This window comes from Globicephala melas, chromosome 6 (assembly GCF_963455315.2).
Source record: "Globicephala melas chromosome 6, mGloMel1.2, whole genome shotgun sequence".
NCBI classification, from domain to species: Eukaryota; Metazoa; Chordata; class Mammalia; order Artiodactyla; family Delphinidae; genus Globicephala; species Globicephala melas.
Window position 1 is genome coordinate 33,223,269 of NC_083319.1, and position 24,727 is coordinate 33,247,995.

A 24,727-nucleotide genomic window follows, 5' to 3' on the forward strand; every position below is an offset into this window, starting at 1 on the left:
CCACCATGGGCACAGTGGAAAGAACACAGGCTTCGGAGCTACTCTGATCTGGGTCCTAATTCCATTCATGCCACTTATTAGCTGTGTGACCTTGGAAAGGTTCCTAAACATCTCTGGGTCTCACTTTCCTCCTCTGTAAAATGTGGATGCTAATACTTTCCTTGAAAGGCTTTCTGAGAATCTAGTAAGATAATGTAGTAGAGTGACTGGCAGAGTGCCCGGCACTTGGTAAGTACTTGATAAATGGAGATTTTCTTCTATTTCACCCATTTTTCATTTGAGGAAGTGAGGTACAAGGGGTGAAATTTTTACATAGAAGGGTAGAATCAATGCTGGTCCTTAAGTCCCTTAAGGCCCAGGCATTGACAAAGCAGCCAGGAAGCTTCCACCCACACGTGAAAAGATGTTCATCATTATTAGTCTTTAGGGAAATGCAAACCAAAACCACAATGAGATATCACTTCACATGAATGAATGATGACTAGAATAAAAAAGATATGATAATAACAAATGTTGTTGACAATGAGGAGAAATTGGAACCTTTTGTACACTGCTAGTGGGAATGCAACATGTTGCAGTCACTTTGGAAAACAGTCTGGTGGTTCCTCCAAAAGTAGAGTAACCATGTATATGACCCAGCGATTCCACTCCTGGGCATTATACTCAAGAGAACTGAAAACATATGTTCACACAAAACGTTGTACACAAATGTTCACAACAGCACTATTCATAGTAGCCAAAAAGTGGGAACAACTCAAACGTTCATCAGCTGCTGAACAGATAAACAAAATGTGGTATATCCATACAATGGAGTATTATTCAGCCATAAGAAGGAAGTACTGATACATGCTACAACATGGGGGAACTTCGAAAACATTATGCTAAGGGAAAGAATCCAGTCACAAAAGGTCACATATTTTGTGATTCCATTGATAAGAAATGTCCAGAATAGGCAAATCCAGAGAGACAGAAAGTAGATTCATGGTTTCCAAGATCAGGGGAAGATCAGGAAAAAGAGGAGAGACTGCTAATCGGTACAGGGGTCCTATTTAAGGTGATGATAATGTTCTGGAATTAGAGAGAGGTGATGGCTGCACAACCTTGTGAATATATTAAAAACCATTAAATTTTGCACTCTAAATGGGTGAATTTTATGGCATGCAAATTATATCTCAATTTAAAAAGAAAAACGAAGAGAAAGAAGGCTCCACCCAGGAAGCAGCCCTCTGTCAGATAGTGTGGCTCTGACGTGCCACCCAGGTGTGGTGACGCTGGGCACCACTCGCAGTACTGACCTGCTCCTAGGATAGCCGGAGGTCCTGGTGGCCCCGGGGGCCCCTGTGGCCCAGGGGAACCAGGTCTCCCAAAGCCAGGTGGCCCAGGCAGGCCAGGAGCACCTGGGGGTCCCTGGGGCCCGATGATGGTCTCCCCTTTCTGGCCCTGTCAAGTGCACAGTAACAGAAGAGAGAAAGCACCATTAGTCACTAGAAGTCCCATCTGTTCTTTTTGTTAGGACATTGATAAGAAGTCAGTAAACACCCTCTATTGTTATCATCATCCTCAGTCCTGGCACAAGCCAGGAGGTGGAAGACCTAAAGAGCGGTGGCCCAGTCGTTACGTTGAATGACAGCAGAGAAGCCTAGGGAGCCCTGGACTCAGAAGGGCCCCTGGAGCTCATCTAGTCCAGCCTCGGCATTTCATAGATGGAGAAACAGAGGCCTAGGGAGGGCAAGGGCTTGCCCGAGGTCCCAAAGCAAATCAGCAGCAGAGCTGGAAGGAGAACCCTGGTCTCCTGGCTTTGCTCGGTCTATGCTCATGGCGAGTTCCAGGTCCAGAATTTGCTCCTGGTCCCTGAGGGTCAATGATCTGATCATAGTCTCAGTGGAGGCATAATTTGAACTTCTCTTTTGTGATCTGGAGAAACTTCTCATCCTAAGAAGACCAAGCCGATCTACAGGCTCCTTCTTTGATGAAATTTCAGAAGAATCAAATAGCCCCCTAAAAACATCTCCCTCACCTTCCCTTCTGCCTCTGTTATCTGATGTGTTTACCATTAACAACTCTTTGTGCTGAGTTTTCCACCGCTGATGTGAATAAGGCACGGTGGTGGGTTACCTGGAAGCAACCTGCGTGCATGTGGCCTTGGCTAGCTCCCTTTCCTCTGTGGCCTCTGCCAGGCTCCCCACCCATTAGCAAGTATGGGGGAGAGAGGCCAACGCCCAAGGCCTGCCTGCAGCCTGTGGTACTGTGACTGGCCTTTGCTCCCAGCTGCCTCGTCACACTGGGGGGCTTCAGGGAGCGCCGTGACTCCCCGAGGAAGGGGTGTGGAGGGGTCGCTACTCACCTCCAGGCCTGGACTTCCCGGCAGGCCCGGGGGCCCTGACACAGAGAAGCCGCTGTCAGAGTCTCCTTTTTCTCCTTTGATCCCCTTGTCTCTGTTCTCCCCCTGGAAGCAGAGAACATCCAGTAAGAGTCAGATGAACCAGTCTCTGACATAAGCCTGAGAACTTGGAAACACAGGCCAGATGTTGAGAAATGCTCACCTTCAAGCTGTTCAGAAAATGTCTCAGGTAAGTTGGATCCACAGCAGGGCCTGAAAAAGAAATGCTTTTTAAAAATCCACAATCAATCTCAGAAATTCAAACACCAAAGCCTCCAAGTTGGCAACCATGATGAGTTCCTAGCAGAAGTGACCCCACGTTGGTTTAGCTGACAGAGGGGGCACTGGGCTTGGAAACGAGCACTAGTTCAGATCCTGTGACCCTGTGGCATCCTAGGCTTGTCCCTGGTCCTCTCCAGGCCTCGTTCTGCAGATGAAGCTGGAACGATCAGAACTTCCAGTCTCTCTTGACAAAGTTCAATCTTGCACACGTGTTGCCCATGACTGGGTCCCTCTGGAATTCCATAGAGCTTGTGGACAGGGTGGTAATGTAATCAGCCTTACTTACTGGCTCAATTGGATTTCTCAGAAACAAAAATCAAGGACAAGATCCAGAACAAGAGTTGGGATACCTGGTGGTCCCTGCGCCCCCTGGTCGCCTTTTTCTCCTTTTGAGCCGGGAAGACCCCAGGATCCTTTCTCTCCTTTAACACCTGCCACCAAATACACACACATTAAAAAAAAAAAAAAAAAAAGATAGTGGAAAATCACCTTCATTCTATATAAAACATTTTTGAGACAAGATTTGAAACTCAGCCCCTTGAGCTAAGTCTACTCAACAACAAAGGCCTATTGAGGGTATAAAATCCTTTGCTACAGGATGGAGAGGCAGAGGTAGATGCAGCAGACACAATTCCTGACCTCGGAAAGCTCTCAAGGAGACAGACACAGTGAGGGTAGCGCGAGGCAGGATGGAATAAGTACCATCCTCGAGGTGCCAGCAGTGCATCATGGGAGCCCAGCAGAGGCTACAATTAACTCCCCTGGACGGCTTCATACACGTGGCCTGAGACTCAACACCAAGTCAAGCTCCCGGTCCCATCCCACCTAAGCCTGGGCAGCACGGTGGTGTAAGGGGAGGGGAGGACTCTCCGGGAGTGCCGCAGAGGACAGCTAATGGTGCTACTAAGTATTCCACTCGCAAAGTGCGGTACGCCACTCCCCACAGGACTTGTGAGAAGCAAACTCTTTATCTGGGAGAGGGGCTCAGAGAAAGCCTCCTGGGAGTACAGAGTTTGGGAAGGGAAGCAGTCCCCTTTCCCCACCTAGATGAGTGGGTGGACACTAGATCTTTGAGTTCCCAGGTCCCGAGAGAGATCAGCTGACCAATGTGTGACTACACACTGGGGATCCAAGAAAGCAAATCGAGCTCCACCCCACCGCCTCCCCAAGGTCCACCTTGCACCAGGGGTAGGGAGAGCCTTGAATTGGATCTGAACAAGCAGTTTGAGAACAGCCTGGACTTTGTCACCAAAAGTGACCAAAAGCCCATGAAGCCAGATACCAGCAGGGACACCACTACCTAAGCAGGCCAGGAGTGACAGAGCCAAGCCAGAGGTCAGTACTCGGGGGAAAAAAAAAGGCCTTCCCCTGTTTAAACTGCAAGCGTTCAGACTTCTCAATCAAAAGGGGCACACATGGTGTGACAGCGTGTGTGGGGACAGGGAACCAGAGTCACTGCTTGCCTGCAGGCTCCCGTTTCCTGGCCTATCCCCACTCTAATGTGTGGTAGATAAGCTCCTACAGGCCATGAACATGCTGATGTTTACTAATCACTAAGAGCCAGTGCGTCTCACACTGCACTGTGTATACACCTCAGAGGGAGCTTGTGAAAATGCAGCTCCTGGTCTAGCAGGTCTGTGATGAGGCCTGAGATTCTGCATTTCTAACAAGCTTCCAGGAGGTGCTGACACTGCTGGTCCAGGAACACTCTGAAGCAAAGGCCTTCTGAGCTCCCACGGCCTCCCCTGCATTAGCTCTTGGCATATTGCATTGTAACGACTTTTTAAAGAGTTTCACCCAGCAGAGTCTAAGGGCCTGGGTGACAGGAAGAGCATGGGATCCATCTGTCTCAGCCCAGTGCATGGGATAGCACCAGGCAAGGAGAAGCTATCAGTGGATGTGTTATGAGCAAACTAACATGAATGGAAAAATGGAGTGCAGCCTGCTAGCTAGGAGACTCAGCCGAGATGCACAGAATAGGAAGACGGGTGACAAGCAAACAGAGGTGACCAGTCCCACAGCCTTTGTCCAGCTACCACCCTTCCCATGACACCCAGACAGATCTTCCTGACCACCAAGTCTACACCCAGCACTGGACAATTGGAAACCACCTCTGCAGAGATAGGAGGGTCAGGAAATGTCCCAGAGAAACAAGGTGAAGACAAGAGTGTGTACCATGAAAAGTGATGAGTTCTGAATTTCCAGGATACGTGGTACCAACCTAGAGACAGAGAGAAAGCCAAGGTCATACACTGCAACCCTGTTCTGGTGTTTGCATGCACAGGGAGACACAGTCCCCTGTCCTGGGGGCGAGGGGTGAGGTCATGGAGTCAGGCCTTCCTTGGGTGTTGTAGCCCCCAAAGGCCCTGAGTTTCCCGGTATCCCTCAATGCAAGGCATCCCAGGCCTTCAAGTGGGGCAGGGTCGGGAGGTGGGGGCAGGGAGGGCATCATGTAGCTGAGCTGGGCTGAGACCTACTGGCCGAACAACTCTGCAGAAGGAAAGCCCAAAGCTTTAAGACAAAAAGTCATGGCAATTTTGGTCTGGTCAACTGTGAGTGTTCTAGCCCTCCCTTCTGATCAATCAGGATTGATTCATGTGAGAGGTCAAGCACTCGTGCAAGTGATGTACTCAAGCCACGAAGCTGGGCCAGCCATTAGCTTTGCTGCCATGTGTAATCAAAGATGAGCACACTGAACAGGAGTTGATGGTGGTGCTAATTAATAAAGGGGAGTTATCATTAGACTGGGGGGCTATTCTAGACTTCCCATTAAGTGCCAGGGGTCTGGAGTCCAAGCTATTCAAGATAATATTCCTTCACAGTTCATCCCCAGATTCCTGCATTTCTTTCTTTTTTTCTTTGTCTGTTAACACAGAGCCACCTGCCACCCTGCTTTTAATAGTCCACCTTCACCTTTTTCCCAGTTAACATGCAGAATCAGAATGATCCCTCTCACACCAGATCCCCCCATGCTTTTGGGTGCAGGGTCACAAGATGCTCAGGGGTCACCAAGAGAAGATGAGGGGAGGGGACAGGAATTTTCCAGGAAGAATATTTCTAAGTTAACAATAAAGGCAGCAGTGCCCAGCTGATATCTGACAGCTATGCTGATAAAGTTGCTCCACTCAGGGGTGGATTGTTAAGGGTAAAATGTTAAGGTATTAGAAAGGGGCTGAAATGAGAAGGGGCTTGTGAAGTGCTGGATGTGAGAGGAAGCATTGCTTTTTCAAATGTCCATTTTGAGAGCTGGTCAAGAAACATCCATGCCCCAGCCTGCATGGTGTCCAGACAGGCAACATGAAATCAAAACCCAAAATGCTCTGAGTTCATCTTTGGCTTATTTTAAGGAACATCATGACCCCCAAAGGCCATGGTCACAGCAAAGTGTCCTAGCACAGGTCACGGTAATTGCAGTAGCATTTTTACAACGCTCTTGAGTTTTTCAAGTACTGTCCCATGGCCGGTTCATTTGAAGCCTGATATCATGTTTGCTGGGAGGGGCTTCGGGCACTAACTCACGGTGGGACCTTGCCTCTCTGGGTTGAGGTCTCCCCTTCTCTATGGCTGGGAGGCAGCCATCTCTCAGGAGGGTCTCTCCAGCCCTGACGTTTTAGGATTCCTTTCAGGCCACTGATGTAAACGTGACCTGGTTAGCTGTTGTCCTCATGTAGTTCTGGGAGCCAGCAGGCCCCTTGGTCACCTTACGCAAGTGGGTCCTATCCTCTGCCTTCCATGCCAGAGTTCCCAGGCCATGGGATGCAGACTTGGGTGTCTCAAAGTTTAGACATGGACAGATGTCTGGGCAAACACTCAGCCAAACTGCGTCATTTTAAAGCCTCTGACCCAAGTCTCATCACCACCTCCAACAGGCATCAATTAAGAACCCACTTCAAAGAATCTTCTAAACTGTAATTTGCAAGCTCCCAAGAACAGAGGCCACGCCTGTCTAGTTCACCCCTGTGGTCCCTCACTTGTACTTGACACTTGGTAAGTCCTTGATAAATATTTGTTGGATGAATGAGAGAACAGTTATGCACAGTTCCATGACTAATGCCTGTGCATGGGGAGAGGCCCACCCTCCCTGGTTTTCCCCACACCTAATACGGGTGACACCCCGGGGACACTGCACTGACCAGCTGGATGACCAGCCACGAGTCTGACCCCTTGGGGTGCCTGTACCTGCTGCCTGGTGGTCAAGGGACCTGCATGATAGCCCCAGCTCTGTCCGTCCTGTGACCTTAGACAAGTCAGTGAGCTTGTCTGAGTCACAGTTTGTTTCCTCATTACAAAGGGGGAGAGAAAGTCCCGCCTCTCAGGGTTGTGTGCTGTGCAGTAATATGACAGTTGAGAAAGGACAGTCATAGATTTTAGCCCAAAGCTCCCAATGTAAAGAGCGCTGGTTAGAATTGCCTTTTTATTCTCATCTGTATTTTAAGGGGTCTATTTCCCCGCTTCTCATACTGCTCCAAGCATGAAGCTAACATGCTAACAAAAGACACTGCTTTTTGACTGCATTAAAAGACACACTCTGTCCACATGTGTGCCCTTAGAAGACCCAGTACATTTCAGTGCCACAATCTATTATCTAGAAACCTCGAGTCACTCAAGGGTCTATATGCAGGTGATACAAGACATCAAAGAGGACACTGACAGACAGAAGGGGCTCAAGACAAAAACTCATCTTCTCTGAGTTGCTTTCTATGCCAAAGCCTTTCACTGCCAAGGCAGTGACTATACGCTACTTACTGGAGTTTTGCAGTGTGGCCGGACTGGAACTGGGAAGACGGCCTGTGGGAAGTGAGAATGAGAGGAGGGAATCAGGGCACCCGACTCCAGCTTAGGCTGGTCTGGGGTTGTCCCCCGCTCCTCCTTCAGGTCTCCCCCACCTCCCCACTGCCAACTTACTCCTTTGATGTTAATCACAGCTCCAGGTGGTCCTGGGGGGCCTGGAGGACCAGGTAGGCCAGGTGAGCCCTAAAGGGAGGAAAGAAAGGCCATCCCTGAGTTCGGGTTGTTATGAATGCAGAGGCAGCTGCAGGACACTTCCCCAGGGTTTGGAGACACAGTGAGGAAAGGAGGGTCCTCTAAAGCCAACTAACTCTTCCCATGGGTAGGCCAGTCTCTTCCCAGAGCACACCTATATCCGTGGCCTCGCTGCATCTTCACGACAGCAGAGCAAGTATCATCGCTGGTTTACAATTGGACATAATGAGGGCCAGAGAGGGGAAGTGACCTGCTCAAGGCCACACAGCAATTCATGGCGGAATGGAGACTGGAAGCCAGATTCTGACCCCAAGAGCAGTGCTCAGAGGATACTGAGCCCACCACCTCTATCGACGCATCCCTCATATGGAGCGGCGGGTGGAGTGAGGCCTTCCCAGGATACAGTGCCTGGGAGAGCCCCTCATAAATGTAACAATAAACGCCAACTCCTGTTAGATGGCAGAGTCACTTTCAGAGCCAGGTCAGCCTGGCCTTGACACCGTGCAATGTTTGCTCCGCCAAGCCTGGAGCCCAAGCTGGACCTGCAGCAGAAGCTGCAGGAGGGGAGGGGGAGGGGGAGGCTATGGCCACAGGTGAGAGGCCTCCGGCCCACGAGGAAGCTCCATGTGATCACTCAAGTGCAGGCACCGGTGTCTGCTGTACCTGGAGCCCCAGTAGGCTTGGTGAGTGAGTCGGTGCCCAGTGATTCAATACGATTGCATTTCTGCATTTCTAGGCATATAAAGCGGCGACCATGGGGTGCAAACAGAAGCAGCAACACACTTTGAGCTGCATTTGCATGCAGCAAATGGGGGACCTTCAGTGAGTCACTAACTTGTACAGGCCCTAGTTTCCTCCTGTGTAAAACAAGAACACCACTGAGTTTCTCTTAGGAGAGTTACTATCAAGACTGAGATCCTGTCCTCAAAAGCACTTTGTAGAGTGTCTGGTACACAGTAGGTGCTCAATAAATGCTGGCTTCCTTATTGCAGACGTGGGACCCTGTTGATGCTCCGGTGTCTGTCATCTTGCGAGGCCCTGCCTACACAGCTGATCGACCGTCTGTGTTCTCTCCAGAGCGCTCACCGAGCACCCCCAGCAACATGCGAAACCCCCAGGACTGTGTAACCCAGGAAGGATGGGATATTACCCGAGTCAGAAGACCTGGGATTTGAAACCAGACTTCTTGAGAAAGCCCAGATTGTGTTCTCCTACCCTCCCTCTGGGGTCTGGACAAGGAAGCCTATGCTCCACTAAGGTGGATTTGGTGGCAGGGACCTCCTGAGAGCAAGCCGGAGGACAGGGTTGGGCTGGAGGATCTTTGGAAGTGGCAGCAGAGGAAGAAGAATAACGTTCCTGAGCATTCTGTCCACGAGCCCTGCTCACTGGACCTGGCACTTGTCCGCCCCTCCTCTGGACACTGGCTCTGGGGCCGCGTCCCCGGGGCAGCATGGGGCTGGTTCTCTGGTGTGGCACTCACCGGCATCATGACCCCTCGATCTCCTTTGGCGCCTTTGAGGCCATTCAGTCCTGGGCGACCCTGAAACCCACAGGAGAGGCCTTAGTAAACCCACTGCCCGCAGGCCAGCCTGGCCCGCATGTCCTCCCTCATATGCAATATGAGAAACCCCAACACCTACGGGTCGTCCAGGAAGGCCAAATTCTCCTTTGTGTCCTGGTGGTCCTTTGGGCCCCTGGAGGCAAAGTAAATACCAGATTAGAAAGAGAAAAATACTGTATGATGTCACTTATATGTGGAATCTAAAAAAGCCAAAGTTGTAAAAACAGAGTAAGATGGTGGTTACCAGGGGTAGGAGGGTGGGGGAATACGAGAGGTGAGGTTTAAGGTACAAGCTTGCAACTAGTAGACAGCTAGGTCCTGGAGATCTAATGCACGGTATAGTGAATATGGACAGCAACGCTGTATTAATATTATAATCCTCAAACTGCTAAGAGTCTAGATCTTTATTCCAACCACAAAAAAGAAATGATAATTATGTGATGTGAGAGAGCTGCTATCTCCACAACAGCAATCATATTACAATATATAAATGTATCAAATCAACATGTACACCTTAAATGTACATAATGCTGTATGTAAAATATATTTCAATTAAAAAGGAAAGAACAGAAACTCAAGGGCTAGGGAGATGGGGGGCATCCAGCCTACCTTTGTGGGTAGTGGTGACAATGAACCACTAATAGGAGGATGGAGGGCAAGGAGAAGTTATGAAATGTCCACCTGCCTGGCTCCTTTGTCCCCTGGCCTCTCTGTCCTCAGCTGGACCCACTTGCTCAGTCCCTCCTGCAGGGCTCTACCCTAGTCCAGACGCTGGACCCAACCCTCTCAGCCAGTCAGAGCTAACAAAGAAGCAAGAGGTCAGTAGCTCCTGGCCTTAGCTCCCAGGTAGCCGTGTGCTGGGCCAGCTCAGAACGTGGACCTTTGCCTTAGGTCTTATGTCCCAGGGTTCTCCATGTCCCCCGTTGGAATAATGCAGTCCTGCTTCACTCCTCATGTCAGCCAAGCCCAATAACCTGCTTCAGGATTTGGTTCCTAACTTGCTCCCACCTGTCCCGAAGGACCAGAATCTTGGCCTGGCTCCCCAGTTCTCCAGATGAGCCCCTGCCCATGGACCGCATTCCAGTACTTGCTTCCTGTGTCCCCATGCTCCCAGAGCCACTGCCCTTTTCCAACCTCCTGCCGGAACCCTCATGCCTTCCAGTGTCTAGGATGCATACAATGTACCACCTCTTCCCAGAACAAGCCCTACTTCCAGTTGACACCTTTCCTGTTTTGTAACTGGGTCTGTCCTGTCTCCCAGGGGAATGACTGGTTTAAGCCTGGGGCCTATCAAGCCCCTTCTTCCTGCTCTCTCTATATAAGTCTGTATTCAGACTTACCCTGAAGAATGGCAAATAGACTGTGTTGAGACAGGCTCTGTATGTAAAGTACCCAGACCAGGTTACTCTCAGGAAAAGAAATGCAAGTAGTTAACAGGCCACAGGCCACGTGGTGGTACGTTCTAGCGCAGGGCTTCTCAAACATCACTGTGCGCAAGTCACCTGGATCTCATCAAAATGCAGATCCAGCGGATCCGGGGTGGGGCATAAGGCTTTGCTGTTCCAGCGAGCTCCCAGATGATGCTGATGATGCTGGTCCATGGGCCACACTTCGAGTAACAAGGCTCTAGTGTGGTAAGCTATACTCATCATGAGGGCCATAGACAGCCCATGTGCCACCTTATGCAAATTACAAGAAGGTGCCCCCTTACTGTCTGTGCTTGGCAAGCTATGCACAGCTGGGCTTCAGTGGCAATAACTACCCTGGCCATCTGCAGCAGCTTGCCGGCCACCATTGCTAACAATTAGTGTTTCCCACCATACTGGGTATTAGTAAGTGTTACCCAGTGGTTAACACAAGACTCTCCCAGTCTGCCTTAGCCTGAAGCTAGGGCCAAGGACACCTCTCTAGGGCATCCATTCTGCCTGACTTAAGGGACCAAAGGCTTTAGAAGGTCCTTTGAAGGATGCACCTTGGAGGTTATGGGCCATTCATCAAGGACACATGCCTGTTAGAGAAATGTGAGGTCCTTTCTCCCCAGGCCTGAGATCCAGCTCAAACAAACCCCGCATTCAAGCCCCAGTGTGCAGTTCTCCAGCTCAAAACGTTTCAGAAGAATGAAGGTGTCAGCTGGAGGCAGTGAGGTGTGCTGGGAAAAACCTGGACACAGAGTTTGACAGGCTGGGTTCAAATCCCTGCTGTGTCACTAACAAGCTGTATGGCAGTGGGCTAGTTACTTAACCTCTTTAACCTCGGTTTCCCGGTCTATAAAATGGGGGTTCAGACATTAGCCTCTTAGGGTGGTGAAAATGCAATGAGATGATCTGTGTTGAAGCATCACTATCTGACCCGTGGTGGATGTTCTCTGAGTTTTCTTTGTTCTTTGGAAAGAAATATACGAGGGACAAGTTTAGGGTTCATCTGGAGAGAACTGGTAGCTTAAAAATTGTTCAGCAGCCCCCCAAAATTATAGATTCCTGGAGCAGTAAGGCAAGAAGGACGCTATGATGTCATCTAGTACTCATTCAATACCCTCACTTATAGATGGGAAGACAAAAGCCCAGAGAGAGAAGAGGACTTGTTTGAGGTCATACAGCAAATGGGCAGCAGACCTAAGACCAGAAGCCAAAAGGCCCAGGTTCCCTGGGTAATGACAATCTTTAGCTGGCAAGACCCATACAACTGTGGGTCTCACCACCATCCACTTCCCCTCTCCTTCTGGGCACACAGCTAAACCACATTTCTGAGACCTATCCCCACCCCCACTTCCACCCCCACCTCCTGCATCAGAGGTCTGGTCAGAAGTGGAGTACATCATCTTCCATGGTCTCTTTCCCCTCCCCAACCTCAGCCTATCAGCTGGAAGATGCCATTGTGGCCCTGAATCCACCAGAGGGCAGAGTCACAGGATGCAAGCATCCTGGGTCCCAGAGTCACTGCCTGGAGGGGAGATGCCCAACTGGGAACCACCACAGTGGACTCTGCATAAGTGAGAACTAAGCTGCTATCGTGCTGAACCACTGAGATTTTATTTAATTGCAGTTAGCCTACCCTTGACACAGATACATTTTGCCACATCCTTTTTATTTTCACAGCTGGGACAACTCAATCTAGTTGAGCCAAAGTATGATAAATGCTTCAAACCCCAGTCCAGATGCAGGGGCAAGACGCTCTGGCTTACCATCGGTCCCGGGGCTCCACGCTCTCCAGGTTCACCCTAAAACAGGGAGACACGGACTTGTCACTCAGATGCACACGGTTTGTGACAGAAGCAAAGATAGGATGTAGAAGATGTGTGCCTTCAGGATCTGGTGACATAGTTACCTTTCGGGCCCTCAGCCGTTCCAGAGGAATATCCCCCGTCAGGATGGCGCCCGGCTCTCCCTTCTCACCCTGCAATTCAGAGAACCTTTTGATGAAGCCGGGCCTCCGCCTCACCGCCTTATCCAGAGGCTCATCGCCATGATTTCTCTGGCCTTCACTCTGCCTCTCCAGCCCCACTGCCCGACAATGACCTCTTGCTAGAATACTGCATAGCCTCCTAAGTCATTAAATGTTCTCTGGACTGTTCGCTCCATGTACCATCAGTTACTGTCCGAAAGCACAGGTTGGGGTCCTGCAAGCCCCTCTGGGGCTCCCTCTGCTGCCAGATCAGCATCCCCACTCTCAACCCTCTAGGAATCAGTCCCAACAAGGTCCGTCCCACCTCTGGCTGTGTGGCTACCCCCTGAGAACCTCTGGTTCCTAATGTATTTGGTGGCTTGCTTTCCTAACAACTCGACTTGAGATCTGTTCCCACCTAGAATCCTTAGTCTTGTTAAAACATCTAAAATTGGGAAAGTGATGACAGCATGAGCAGTGGAGGCCTCTCCAACACAGGGGCCCTGAGTCTCCATGTGAAACTTTGCCTCCAAACTCCAGGCTCCTGTGCAAATGCTCACTTGATCAGGCAAAGTTATCTCAGTTGCTGGGAAATAGGGGAGATGGGTAGACAGGTGGCAGGGACACAGGATCCTGCCCCCAATCCTGTGCTCAGCAGGGCCATCTGCTATCCCAGGAGGCTTCCAAGAAGATATATATCCAGAGAAAATGCCAGGGAGAGGAACCATTCAAGGCTCTGGCCCCAGACTTCAATGCTAGCCCCTGGGGAACTGGGCTGGACCACACGAAAGTCTCCCTTCAACAGGGCTGGAAGCAGCCAAGGCAGTGGTGCCAAAGCAAGCCAAGCAGCCTCTCCTCTCCGTCCCCCAAGCCCACACCCGGTATTTGGATCTTACCACTTCGCTGGTGAGGAAAAGCGGTCCTGAGCACGCCAGCAGCAAGAAGAAGCAAGCACAAAAGCATTAGAGGCAGAGCGAGAGAAAGCGCGTTGGCTGCGAGGATCAGAGCAGACCTGCCTGGGCGCTCTTCCCAGTTTTCAAAGGGGCAGGGGATTAGGGGAGAGATGGCACGTAGGTCCCTCTAGATTCACCCGGCCTCGCCACATAGAAAACAGAGTGTTTAAAGCAAGAACCAATCCTGCTTGACCAGGCCTCCTCCCAAGCCAGAACTGCCCTGACCCCACGCCATCTCTGTAGGCCCGTGGCAGCAAAAGGCATCCCAAGACATGGTCCCATGTAACGCTAAACTCAGACCCAGCACACTGAACCCTCCACCTCCTGGAACTGTGGCCCAACAGACACTGGAGACTCTCTCCCCCTCCATGGGGCTAGTGGAAAACGGTGAGGGGAGGAAGGAAAGAGAGTAGCCTAATGCTCCCTCCTCTTAGAGACACACACACCCTCCTTGACTCCCCAAGGCAGGCTCAGGGCTGCTCCCACTGGCTTTATACAGACCCCTGTTACAGCAATGACCATGCACTCTGCTGGCTGTCTGCATGTCTGTTCCTCACATCTTATTTCTCTATCCCTAGTGCCTAGTATAGGAAACTGGCTGGCACACCTTAGGGAATGGATGTAACCTGGATGAGTATATAAATGGATGGATGAATAAATGAATCCAATCCAGAATAACTGCAATCCATTTATGGACGTCACTCTCCCCTTATCTATAAAAACCAACTGGGAAATTAATTCTAAGAGGCAAATGTGGAAGGGTACAAAGGTCATTTCAATGCCCTTGGAATTTTCAGGAAATGCTCTGCATGCTAAATATTCCACAACTTCTGGACCAAGACTGCCATCCAAGTGTGGAATGCCCCCGCTTACACTAATAATAGTTTAATAAAATAATGACTTCTAAATATTAGCATCATTGTATTCATTACTTATACATCTTTTCATCCAACAAATGTTTTAAGTGCCATTTGTGTACCAGGCGCAGTGCTAAGTACTGGAGCTACAGAAAAGAAAGTGGATGTGCCTGCCCTCGGGGAGTGCACACTCTAATGCAGGTGCCCGCGGGCAGTTAGACAAAGCATAGCGTTCAAGGGAGCGTTGGGTTGAGTTCTCTTTCCAAACTATGATGAAAATCTGCTTCTCCACCCACCCCACCTTCACCCTGGAAGAACCTTGAGATCATGAAAGTTAACAGCCGGGGAGTGACTGCTACTAGATACAGTGTTTCTTTGGGCATGATGAAAATATTCTAGAATTAGGTAGTGGTAATGGCTGCACAACCTTGTGAATATACTAAAAGTCACTGAATTTCACAATTGAAAGGGGTGAATTTTATGGTGTGTGAGTTATATCTCAAATTTTTAAAAAGTTAACAGCTACTTTCAGCCCATTCGAAATATTTACCAGGCTCTAGAGCACAATCCCACCCAGATAGCTGGGCCCTTCTTACCTGTTCTCCTTTTAGTCCTGGAAATCCAGGCACACCAGTGTCACCTTTTGGTCCTCTGGGTCCCTAGAAGGAATCATTGGAGGGTATTCGGTGGTTTGTTAAGATTAAAATGCTTTAACTAAACAAAGTTGTTGTTCCAAAAAGTAAAAGAACACAGAGTGCCAGTGGAAGTCACAATTAGTCACGATATTTTCCTAATATTAAGTGGTCTAGAAATTGTGGTCTGGTGGAAAGAAGACAGCACTGAGCGTTAGGCGGCCTGGAGGCCCCACTCCTCTTTGAACTGTGGTTTCCTCCAATGGGCACCATTGAAACTGCCTGCTGCCTCTGCTCACCCATGGGTCCTCGGGGCCGTCCTGCAGCCCACCGCCCCCATCATTCACCCTCCATGAATCCTGCCCCTTCTCTGGCTCCCCACTACCTATGGGATGGGATCCAAACATCCGAGCCTGACACCCAAACTGATCCCAGCCGGCCTCAGCGCCTCATCTTCCACTCCTGTCACTCCACCAGGGGCGAGCCTATCCCCTTAGCCTCTCTGCACCCCTCACCCGCCCGCCACCGCCATTCCCTCTACAGAACCAAAATTCTGCACACCCGGTCAGAGGTGACCTCGTCTCAACTCCAACATACACTTAATATCTGTGACAATGACTCACACTGCCAGACGTCTGCCCCTAAAAAAGAGGTTCAACACTTTATTGCAATTTATCTTTTCACAAGTCCCTACCTTCTGGGTTAACGCAGTGGCCTTCAAATATTTGTTACTATTATTTTTTAGCAGTGAAACTCTTTTCATTCTCCTTTTTCAAGTAAAGTCAAACAAAAGCCCAATGTATAAAATACATCAAATGGAGCCTCAGCAGTGGCCTGGATCCTGCCTACTTGGCCCCCTCCTTACTCCTGAAGTGGTCCCAAAGGCTCTTCTGGGGAGCCTAGGGCTCCCTCGGGAACACAGAACCAGTCATTTAGAGAAAAATGTGTCTGGAAAATGCTCTGGCTTTGGAGCAGCCAAGGTGGGGCTGGAGCTCAAGCTCACAGTTCTGGCCTCTTCTCTTCCTAATTAAGAGGTCTTCTCCATGGCTGCCACCCTCTCCTGTTTTTTAATGTCTAGTTCCCATGTATTTTTAGTGTCAGCATAGCACATGCTCCTTTTAAAAAATGTAGAAGTTCAGAAAAGTATTTAAAAAAGAAAAAGAGATCATTATAATTCTACCATCAACAACAAGTTTCTATTACTTTTTTTTTTTTTTTTTTTTTTTTTTTTTTTTTGCTGTACGCGGGCCTCTCACTGTTGTGGCCTCTCCCATTGCGGAGCACAGGCTCCGGACGCACAGGCTCAGCGGCCATGGCTCACGGGTCCAGCCGCTCCGCGGCATGTGGGATCTTCCCGGACCGGGGCACGAACCCGTGTCCCCTGCCTCAGCAGGCGGACTCTCAGCCACTGCGCCACCAGGGAAGCCCTCTATTACATTTTTTGATAAATTTCGTTCATTTATCCTGGAAGCAGCGCGTGTCACCATTGGCAGTAGGCGTTTCAGAGCTGCAATGTATGGAGAAATTGTGCAGATTTCACTCTGGAGCCTTGGGCTTCAGTGCAGGCTCAAACTTTTAGACTAAACTTATCACTTGCTACACAGAAATGCATTTTCACCTTCCATGGTGGAAGCCCCATAGCGTGTGCACACAGACTATTAATTTTGGACTTCCAGGCTATGATTCCCCTCTCTCCATCCTCCATCGCCACCGTCCTCTCTCTCCAGGGATTTTATCTACTCGGACTCTATCTATTTGAAATGCTTGATTCATCCACTCATTTATAGGAAGCCAACCACCGACTCCAGCTCTGGCTCTGGCTGCCCTGGGCTAGAAAGAGATGAACAAGACCTGACCCCCTGCAAGCTGGTCACAGTACAGTTCAGGAAAAAACAATAAGGGTACAAATAACTGTTATTCAAGACAGAAAAGAACGACAGCAGAGGTGAAAATAAAGCCCTATGGGATTCAAAGGAGGGAAGGATCACTCCAGATGGGGGCAATGAGGAAAGGCTACATGAACAAGACGGCGCTAGAGGTCAGTTGTGCAGATGGAGAGGAACGGTATTCCAGGTGGAAGGAACAGAATGCATACAGCCTCGGGGCACAAAGGAAGATGGCTACTGTGCTACTCACTTGAAATCCTGGCAGCCCAGGCATGCCCTCGGGGCCCTGTGACACAGACAGACAAAGCAGGCAGGTTAGGAGCAGCATTGCCAGGCCAACAGGAACCTGTACCTCAGGGGCCCACTCCCTCCAGCACCTTCCAAAGGCCCAAGCATGTTCCCACACAGTGGGGCTCAGGATCCATTTTGCAGAGGATGCCGCGGCCCGGGAGGGGAAGGAACCGTGCAGTCACACACTAGTCAGCACAGAGTCAGGAGCTGCTCAGGAGTCTGGAGCCTCTGCTCCCCCGAGCCAGGACTCTCGGCACTTTAAGTCCCACCCTCCTCTTCCGTGAAATCACTCAGCATCAGAAACCTCTGGGGCAATGAATGCAGTGCTCAACCTCCACAAATATTCTCAGAAAACAAGTTCCTAAACTCTGAGGAGTGGGCCCAAAGGGTGTGCTGGGGTATTTGGGGGTGGAAGTGGGGGCAGTTGGTGAGACTCAGTTCTTTTCCCTCAGTAAGAGGGAGGATTTTAAAGGACCAGCCATTTTAAAGGCTCCAGGAAACAGAAAATTTGTGGTTCACTCCACATGGGGCCAGGACTCTTTTTCCTCCAAGCCCAGATACCCACATACCTATTAAAGACATAGAGTTTGGCAGAATATATATATACAGAGAGATATAACTGAATGGCAACAACTTTCTCAATATACTGTACAGTCGTCCCTTGGTATCCGAGGGCTATTGGTTTCAGGATCCCCTGTGGATACCAAAATCCGCAGATGCTCAAGGCCCTTATATAAAATGGTGTAGTGTTGGCATATAACCTACATACATACTCCATATACCCATACACTTTAAATCATCTCTAGATTACTTATAACACCTAATACAATGTAAATGCTATGTAAATAGCTGTAAAACCAATGTAAAAGCTATGTAAATAATTGCTAGCATGCAGCAAATTCAAGTTTTGCTTTTTGAAGCTTTCTGGAATTTTTTTTTCCAGCACTTTTTATCCAAGGTTTGTTGAATCTGAGGATGCAGAAGTAACAAAGGACTAACATGTGTGTGTGTGTGTGTGTGTGTGTGTGTGTGTATACATATAATATACTATATACATATATCTATATGATGTACATATAGTAGAGTGGAAAAGTATAAAGGTACAGCTGGGAGGGAACTGCCTCTGAGTTGGAAAATCTTAATCTTCCCCTTCAGGGCCTGGATTTGCCAAAGAGGAGGTCAGGGATTGGAACAGGAGGAGGATCCTCAGGTGGGGAAAAGAGAGAAGGGGTGGGGGCAGACAAGGCCCAAGGACTCTTAGAACGGAGATGTTGATTCTTAGATCTTAGGCTGTCTGTGTTTTGCTTTAGAATTAAGCCACCTAACACTCTAAACCCCCAATAGTTTGGGAAAAACTTTTGTGAAATGACTTGCTTGTTTGCTTTAGGCTTTGCTTACTGGGGTGTTCTGGATGATTTTAGTAGAAATCAAGGAAAGGGAGACCCACTGGATGTAGTACAGAAGAGACAGTGAAATGACCCACCAACAGAGGCCACTCAGCAGGAGATACCGGCTCTAAAGGAATCGTGCAGATATTTGCAGAAGCCTTGGGGAGAGCACTGAATTTTCCCTAGGATGTGGATGGCAGAGGTTCAGGCCAACCTCATTGGGGACTGCAGGGCGGGTGGCCCCGGCAGACATCTGGACTGCGCAGCTGTGGAAGTATAAGCCTCAATCTCTGTGTCGGCTTCCACAGAGTGCCACAGTTTGCAAAGCAGTTTCGCATCCATCACCTCTTATAAGCTGCCCCAAAGGCTGGTGAGGTGTTATCAGAGAGATGATGAGAGTCTCAGAGCATTATGTAGAGGAGATGGGGCTGGAACCCAAGGCTCCTAGGGCCAGAGCTCTTTCCTCTCTTCCCAGCTGTCACCAGCAGATATGGAAGATGCAGTGTGGATTCATTGCACAGACTGCAGGAGGAAGCTTCCTTCCTCTTAGGTCCTGTTGTGTCATGGACAGACTCTGTGGACTTGCAGAAATAACGTAGCTTCTTTGTGCGTTCCTAATCTCTAAATGGGGCCAGAAAGACTGAAGCCAGTCACATTCCCTCCTCATGCGCCAGTTTCCCCATCAGCACAAGGATAGGTCTCTCTAGGCTCCTCCCATTCTGGGAAATGAGATCATGTAAATAAAAGCATGCCCAAAGCACTGCTCAGACATCTATCAATTTGTTACTTATGATTCTCTGATTTCCATTACACATATTTCTGATGCAAGGGACTGGAAGCTTCCACTGCATTGGACAAAACTCCCTGCACAAATTAATGTGACAGCAACTTCTCAGAAATGCAAAGCTCTCTTTCTATTCACTACTTCGAGACACTCTAGCTCTATGCTTCAGGAGCTCAAAGGATTCCAAACCAACCCAACTTAGTTTCAGCTGGGGTGTCTGGGTAGGACCCTCACTCTAGGGCAGCTGTGGATACACACCGGAGGCCCGACGAGCTCAGGAATGTCCGAAAGATTCATGAATCCATGGGTGATGTTGATCAAAGGCTGAAAAGAGAAAAATCAGACAAAGAGACAGAGGGTGGCACGTGTCCCACCTTGCTCCTGGCTGTGAGGCTTTAACTGAAGTCACCCCGCATGGCAGACACAAGCAGACACTGGCAACACCCACCCACTACCAACACACCCATCCCTCCCACTTACGACACAGCCCTGAGCCGCCTTATCACTTTCCTCTTCGATTAATCTTAAAATTGCACCATACGTAAATGCCTCTTTTCTTTTATAATTTTAAATATATATATTTAAATATTATATTTATGTTATATAATTATAAATTAATATTAATACCCACAGAAAACAGTGTTGTTGGGTGTGTGTGTGTGTGTTTGTCCATGTGGTTATTTTATATAAATGGCATCAGGCTGCAGGTATTATTCTTCAACTTGCTTTTTTCACTCAATCATACAGCATGGAGGTCTTTCCATATGGAAGTTTTCAGTATGAACATTTTTAGTTTTAGCAGATTGCCAAAGAGCTGTCTAAAGGGGCCGTACAACTTACACTTCCAACAAAGTATGTGAGATTATCTATTTCACTACACCCTTACCTATACTTGATATTTTTTAATCATACTTTAAAAAAAAAAAAAACTCTAGTCATTCTTTTTTCCACTTATTTGGGACTTTTTGTCTTTCTGTCATGTCCCAGTATGACATTATTTCTCTTGGAAGGGCAAGAGTTTTTCACAAATGTGATGTTCTAATATTCAGTGGCTGTGATGGTGTCCCAGCCCACATCCCAGTCTTCTCTCCAAATTTCCATCGCTCTCCACCCACCCCCATGCCCATCAGCTCCCTGTGCCTTGGACACATCCATGTTTTTCTCTTCTGCGCTTCGGCTCAGAGTGTCTTGACCACCTGAGTTCTGGAAGTCCTGTCCTCCATACTTACCTGGTAAATCCTTCTTAGCTTTCAAGTCCCTGCTCAAGGAGACTTCTTCCAGAAAGTCTTCCTTGATTTCTCATAACCTAAACCATCTTTCCTCCCTCATTCCCCCACTTATGTTCCTTGCCTCTTGGTTACAGCTCTGTTACACTCAGTCTCCTGACTGCAAATGCTGCCAACCAGAAGAGAGGGTTCTGGACACACTATGTGTGACAATAGTGGTACCAGGGTAGGAACAGACAGGTGGGCCATGCTGGCAGGTAGGAACTCCAACACCAGACGCCAGCTACGTGCCCCCTGCATAAAGAGCAGCCCTGAAGGCCCTGAAGTTGTGGACAACCTTCCCTCCCCTTTAGCAAAAGCAGCCATGCTGGTGATACTCACACTAGATAAGACCTCGATGCGCCCTGGTAGCCCCCTGGGCCCAGGGGGTCCCACAATGCTGGCTCCATCCATCCCTCTTTCACCCTGGATATAGCAGTGAGAGTGGAAAAAAAATTCACTGTATGTGGATAATGCCCCTAGAACCAGGCTGAAAATTTCTCTCACCCCCACTTCAGATCTGTGACCTCACCTTGGGTCCCTGGTCTCCTTTTTCTCCTTTGGGACCCTGGCAAAACAGACAAACAAATATTCTTTGGGTTTTTTTCTATTCACTTTGTCCACGCTCCATCTATCCTCCCATCTTGCCATCTCTCCCTAAGCTCTTACAAGGATTTTGTCCCAGATAATGGGAGCAAAAGATGAGGGGCAAATTCCCCTTACAGAGTCAGAAGGAAGGAATATCTCCCAGACAGTAAGAGGACCAGAGGCCCTCTCCCAGCACGGGGTGAGTGTCCTTTTGACCCTGAACCCAGAGCACTCTGCATCTGGGGTGTGGGGGAGGTCTTCCTATTCAATCATGGAGGGGGCTGTGCTGCTCCCCTTGGTGAGGCTCAGCTCCTCTTGCACTGGTGTGCTCAGCTCTGGGTACCACTTGGATCTCAAATATAATGAGATCCTGGGGATTGGTCCTCTTGAGAGCAGGTGTCATAGAAGAAGATGGACAACACCTCCCTGGGGGGTAGATGTAGTGGGGGAGGGTACTTGTTAGGAGCAAGGGATTCTGAAACGGGGCAAAGTGTGAGTCTTGAATGGGCGGCAGGAAGGAGGCAATGAAGCAGAGATGCTTGATGGTAAGGGACTGCGGAGAGAGAGAAAGATAATTTTCAAGTTTTCCCACATGATGTTTTGTGCAAAACCTCTGTGCTACTCCTCAAAGAAACAAGCTATAAAGAGCACCTGGTCTCCCCACCACACAGCTGGAAGCTGGAGGCGCAGAGCGGGTAAATTAGAGAAAGTAGCAGAGCCAGGATGGCACCCCACAGCCTCTTCCACTCCAGCGTGACAGCATGACAATCCTCAAAATGAAGGTGTAAAAAGTCAACCTACACTTGAAGCCGTTGGTCCAGAGATTCTGGGCTCCTGCAACATCCTGATGCTCCCAGAGCCTTCAGTATCCTAGGGAAGGAAGAAGAATGAGAATTTCAGTACTGATTCCCGAGCACCTCCCTGTGCCAGGTGTGATGCTGGGAGCTGGGGCTCAGTGGGGAATCAGCACCACCTTGGCGTTCAGTTAGCTGGCCTTTCCGGTAGTCCTTAGCGCACGTTGTTCTTTAACCACAGAAAGGAGGAAACGCACCTCAAATCCAAGTCCCATTGTACATCCAGGACCTCGGGGCCCAGGGGGTCCAGGGGGCCCTGGGGGTCCCATGACCCCAGGAGCGCCAACTTGTCCATTTTTCCCTGGGGGTCCTGGTAAGCCTCTGTTGCCGGGATCACCCTGTAAGGAAGGGGACAGGCTGATTATCTAGCCTTGGAGTCACTCATGGAAGGAACAACATCCGCAACCGAGTCAGAAAATTGTTCTTTGAACTTAATTAGATCGTTGGATTCTCTGATCAGCGCTACTTGATTGTACAGAAACAGCCATCTTGCCAATTGACATTTCACTTGGAGATAAGCTAATGGCGCTCATTGAATGAATTAGGGTGGGGTGGGTGAGAAAGGAGAAAACCTGGTGGGTTATTCACTCTGCTCCAGCTGTTCTGCCTTTCCCAAGCAGTTCCTTCCAGATGTTTCTCTCTGATCCATGACATTTATACATTCAATACTCTAGCCCAACAGTTCAATTATACTAAACTCAGAGAGAGGGGAGGAAGGAGGAGAAAGCTTTTTCTTCTTCATTTTCATTTTTTACCTTTTCACCAAATGAGCCATTACGTCCTCTTGCTCCCTGAAAAAAAAAATCGGGGCCAATTAATATATATTTCATTAGGTACGTTTAAAAGAAAACGCAGGATTTCAGACTCTTAAGTAACAGGACATTAAAATGGGACTCTTCCTGCTCAGTTCTGACTGATGTCTCAAACCTGAGCCCATTACAGTAGTTGTGAGTTTGCTAAGCAGGTCATGCTGAAAGCTTGTGAAACCCATCTTCCAACTATTATCTCATCACCTACCTCAAGAGTGAAAAGGAGAAGTTGAAGATTAACCAGGAAGAGATTGTAGAGGAAGAATTCCCTTGGAGAGCTGTCAGTGTACTGGGTGGGCCCGATTCCCCTCCTCGAAGCCAAGGGAAGGGACTTCAAGAATTTGATACGTATTCCCTAGGCTTCTGGGGATATGTGGATGATGGCTGGTTCTCTTCTGGAAAAATCTAAAGACCAAAATCTGGCTGGAATAGCCCCAAAATGGGGGTGGGGTGGGGTCTCTAAAGCAGGTTGCGTGTCCACTGCCAATGGGAGACACAGTACAGGTTTCCTGGGGGGTCAGATGTGGATCCCAAGGAAAGGAGTCAGCTGCGAGCTCAGATAGAGGGGAGGACCGATGGGGGCTGATGGTCAGGAGTGGCCAGCACAGGAGACACTGCACTACATCAGAGGACTGCAGTCGGGGGCTCCCCGCTAGAGAACCTCCAAGGAAACCACAGAAGCACCCACAAGAGAAGAAGCCAGCAATTGCACGGCCACACAGAAGGCCCTGACACCGTGATACACCCGCCATCTAAGGCTGTGCCTTCTCCCAAACCCCTCTTTCCCTGGGCCAGATTCCCCTTCCTATATCAAATCCATAGCAATGACAGAGTGGATAGTTCCAAAATAGTCATGCTCAAAAATAAGATGGCGAGTGATGCTGAATCTGAAACAGTGAGGAATGGCAAAGAGAAAACATGGGAAGCTGAAACCAGAGGCTCCAGTGGTGGAGAGGAACCACAGGTAGAAAAATAGCAGGCAAGGGAAGAGCGGAAGCCAGGAGCAGGGTGTGGCTCTGACAGGGAGATAGGTTGAAACTCTGGAGCTAGATAGCCATGGAATCCTGCCCATCTCCCCTCACCTCCCACTTCCACTCCTGCTACAAGGATAATAAGAGTTGTTTACTGGAGCAAAGGGATAGGGCAGAGCCCCAGGTGGCTAGTGGACCCTGGGAGGTCCAGGGGTACCCCAAACACCTAAGATCAGCTGTTGAGGTACCCTGCCTGATGGTACATCCTACTCTTCCCGTCGCCTTCCTGAAACCTGCAGAAGTAGCTACCACCCAGCTCCCTAGTAATTTGTACAGAGGCGGGAAACAGACTAAAAAGGGATTCCAATTTCTAAAGCAAACACACAAACAAGAAACACTACACATTTGAGGAGAGGCAACACTCCGAAAGAGAAACGACAACATCAACCATGGAAGGTTTCCTGAGGAAACAGCTAAGAACACGATCCAATCAGGAGTCTAAGTAAATACTATATATTCTCAGGGAGAAAAGGGAGGATATTACAGCCAAGAAACAAGGACAAACTATTATGAAATAAGAACAGTGGTTATAGTAAAGAATCAGGGCTTCTCTGGTGGCACAGTGGTTAGGAGTCCGCCTGCCAATGCAGGGGACCCAGGTTCGAGCCCTGGTGCGGGAAGATCCCACATGCTGTGGAGCAGTTAAGCCTGTGCGCCACAACTACTGAGCCTGCGCTCTAAAGCCTGTGCGCCTAGGGCCTGTATTCCGCAGCAAGAGAAGCCACCGCAATGATAAGCCCGTGCACCACAGTGAAGAGTAGCACCTGCTCAGCACAGCTAGAGAAAGCCCGCACGCAGCAAC

General features: G+C 49.2%; 1 protein-coding gene across 1 annotated transcript in view; it reads right to left on the reverse strand.

Annotated features, from left to right (window-relative positions):
* Positions 1 to 24,727, reverse strand: part of COL15A1 (collagen type XV alpha 1 chain) — a 103,458-nt gene that overhangs the window by 13,025 nt on the left and 65,706 nt on the right. Inside the window, exons 16-34 of the mRNA XM_030829825.2 lie at positions 22,841 to 22,876; positions 22,283 to 22,423; positions 22,033 to 22,101; positions 21,176 to 21,211; positions 20,986 to 21,069; positions 19,637 to 19,702; positions 17,166 to 17,201; positions 14,994 to 15,056; positions 12,531 to 12,599; positions 12,388 to 12,423; positions 9,286 to 9,339; positions 9,126 to 9,185; positions 7,568 to 7,636; positions 7,409 to 7,450; positions 4,838 to 4,883; positions 3,013 to 3,093; positions 2,544 to 2,593; positions 2,345 to 2,446; positions 1,296 to 1,440 (exon numbers count right to left, since the gene is read on the reverse strand). Coding sequence (XP_030685685.2) covers positions 1,296 to 1,440; positions 2,345 to 2,446; positions 2,544 to 2,593; positions 3,013 to 3,093; positions 4,838 to 4,883; positions 7,409 to 7,450; positions 7,568 to 7,636; positions 9,126 to 9,185; positions 9,286 to 9,339; positions 12,388 to 12,423; positions 12,531 to 12,599; positions 14,994 to 15,056; positions 17,166 to 17,201; positions 19,637 to 19,702; positions 20,986 to 21,069; positions 21,176 to 21,211; positions 22,033 to 22,101; positions 22,283 to 22,423; positions 22,841 to 22,876 — 1,285 coding nt within the window. The remainder of the gene's footprint in view (positions 1 to 1,295; positions 1,441 to 2,344; positions 2,447 to 2,543; positions 2,594 to 3,012; positions 3,094 to 4,837; positions 4,884 to 7,408; positions 7,451 to 7,567; positions 7,637 to 9,125; positions 9,186 to 9,285; positions 9,340 to 12,387; positions 12,424 to 12,530; positions 12,600 to 14,993; positions 15,057 to 17,165; positions 17,202 to 19,636; positions 19,703 to 20,985; positions 21,070 to 21,175; positions 21,212 to 22,032; positions 22,102 to 22,282; positions 22,424 to 22,840; positions 22,877 to 24,727) is intronic.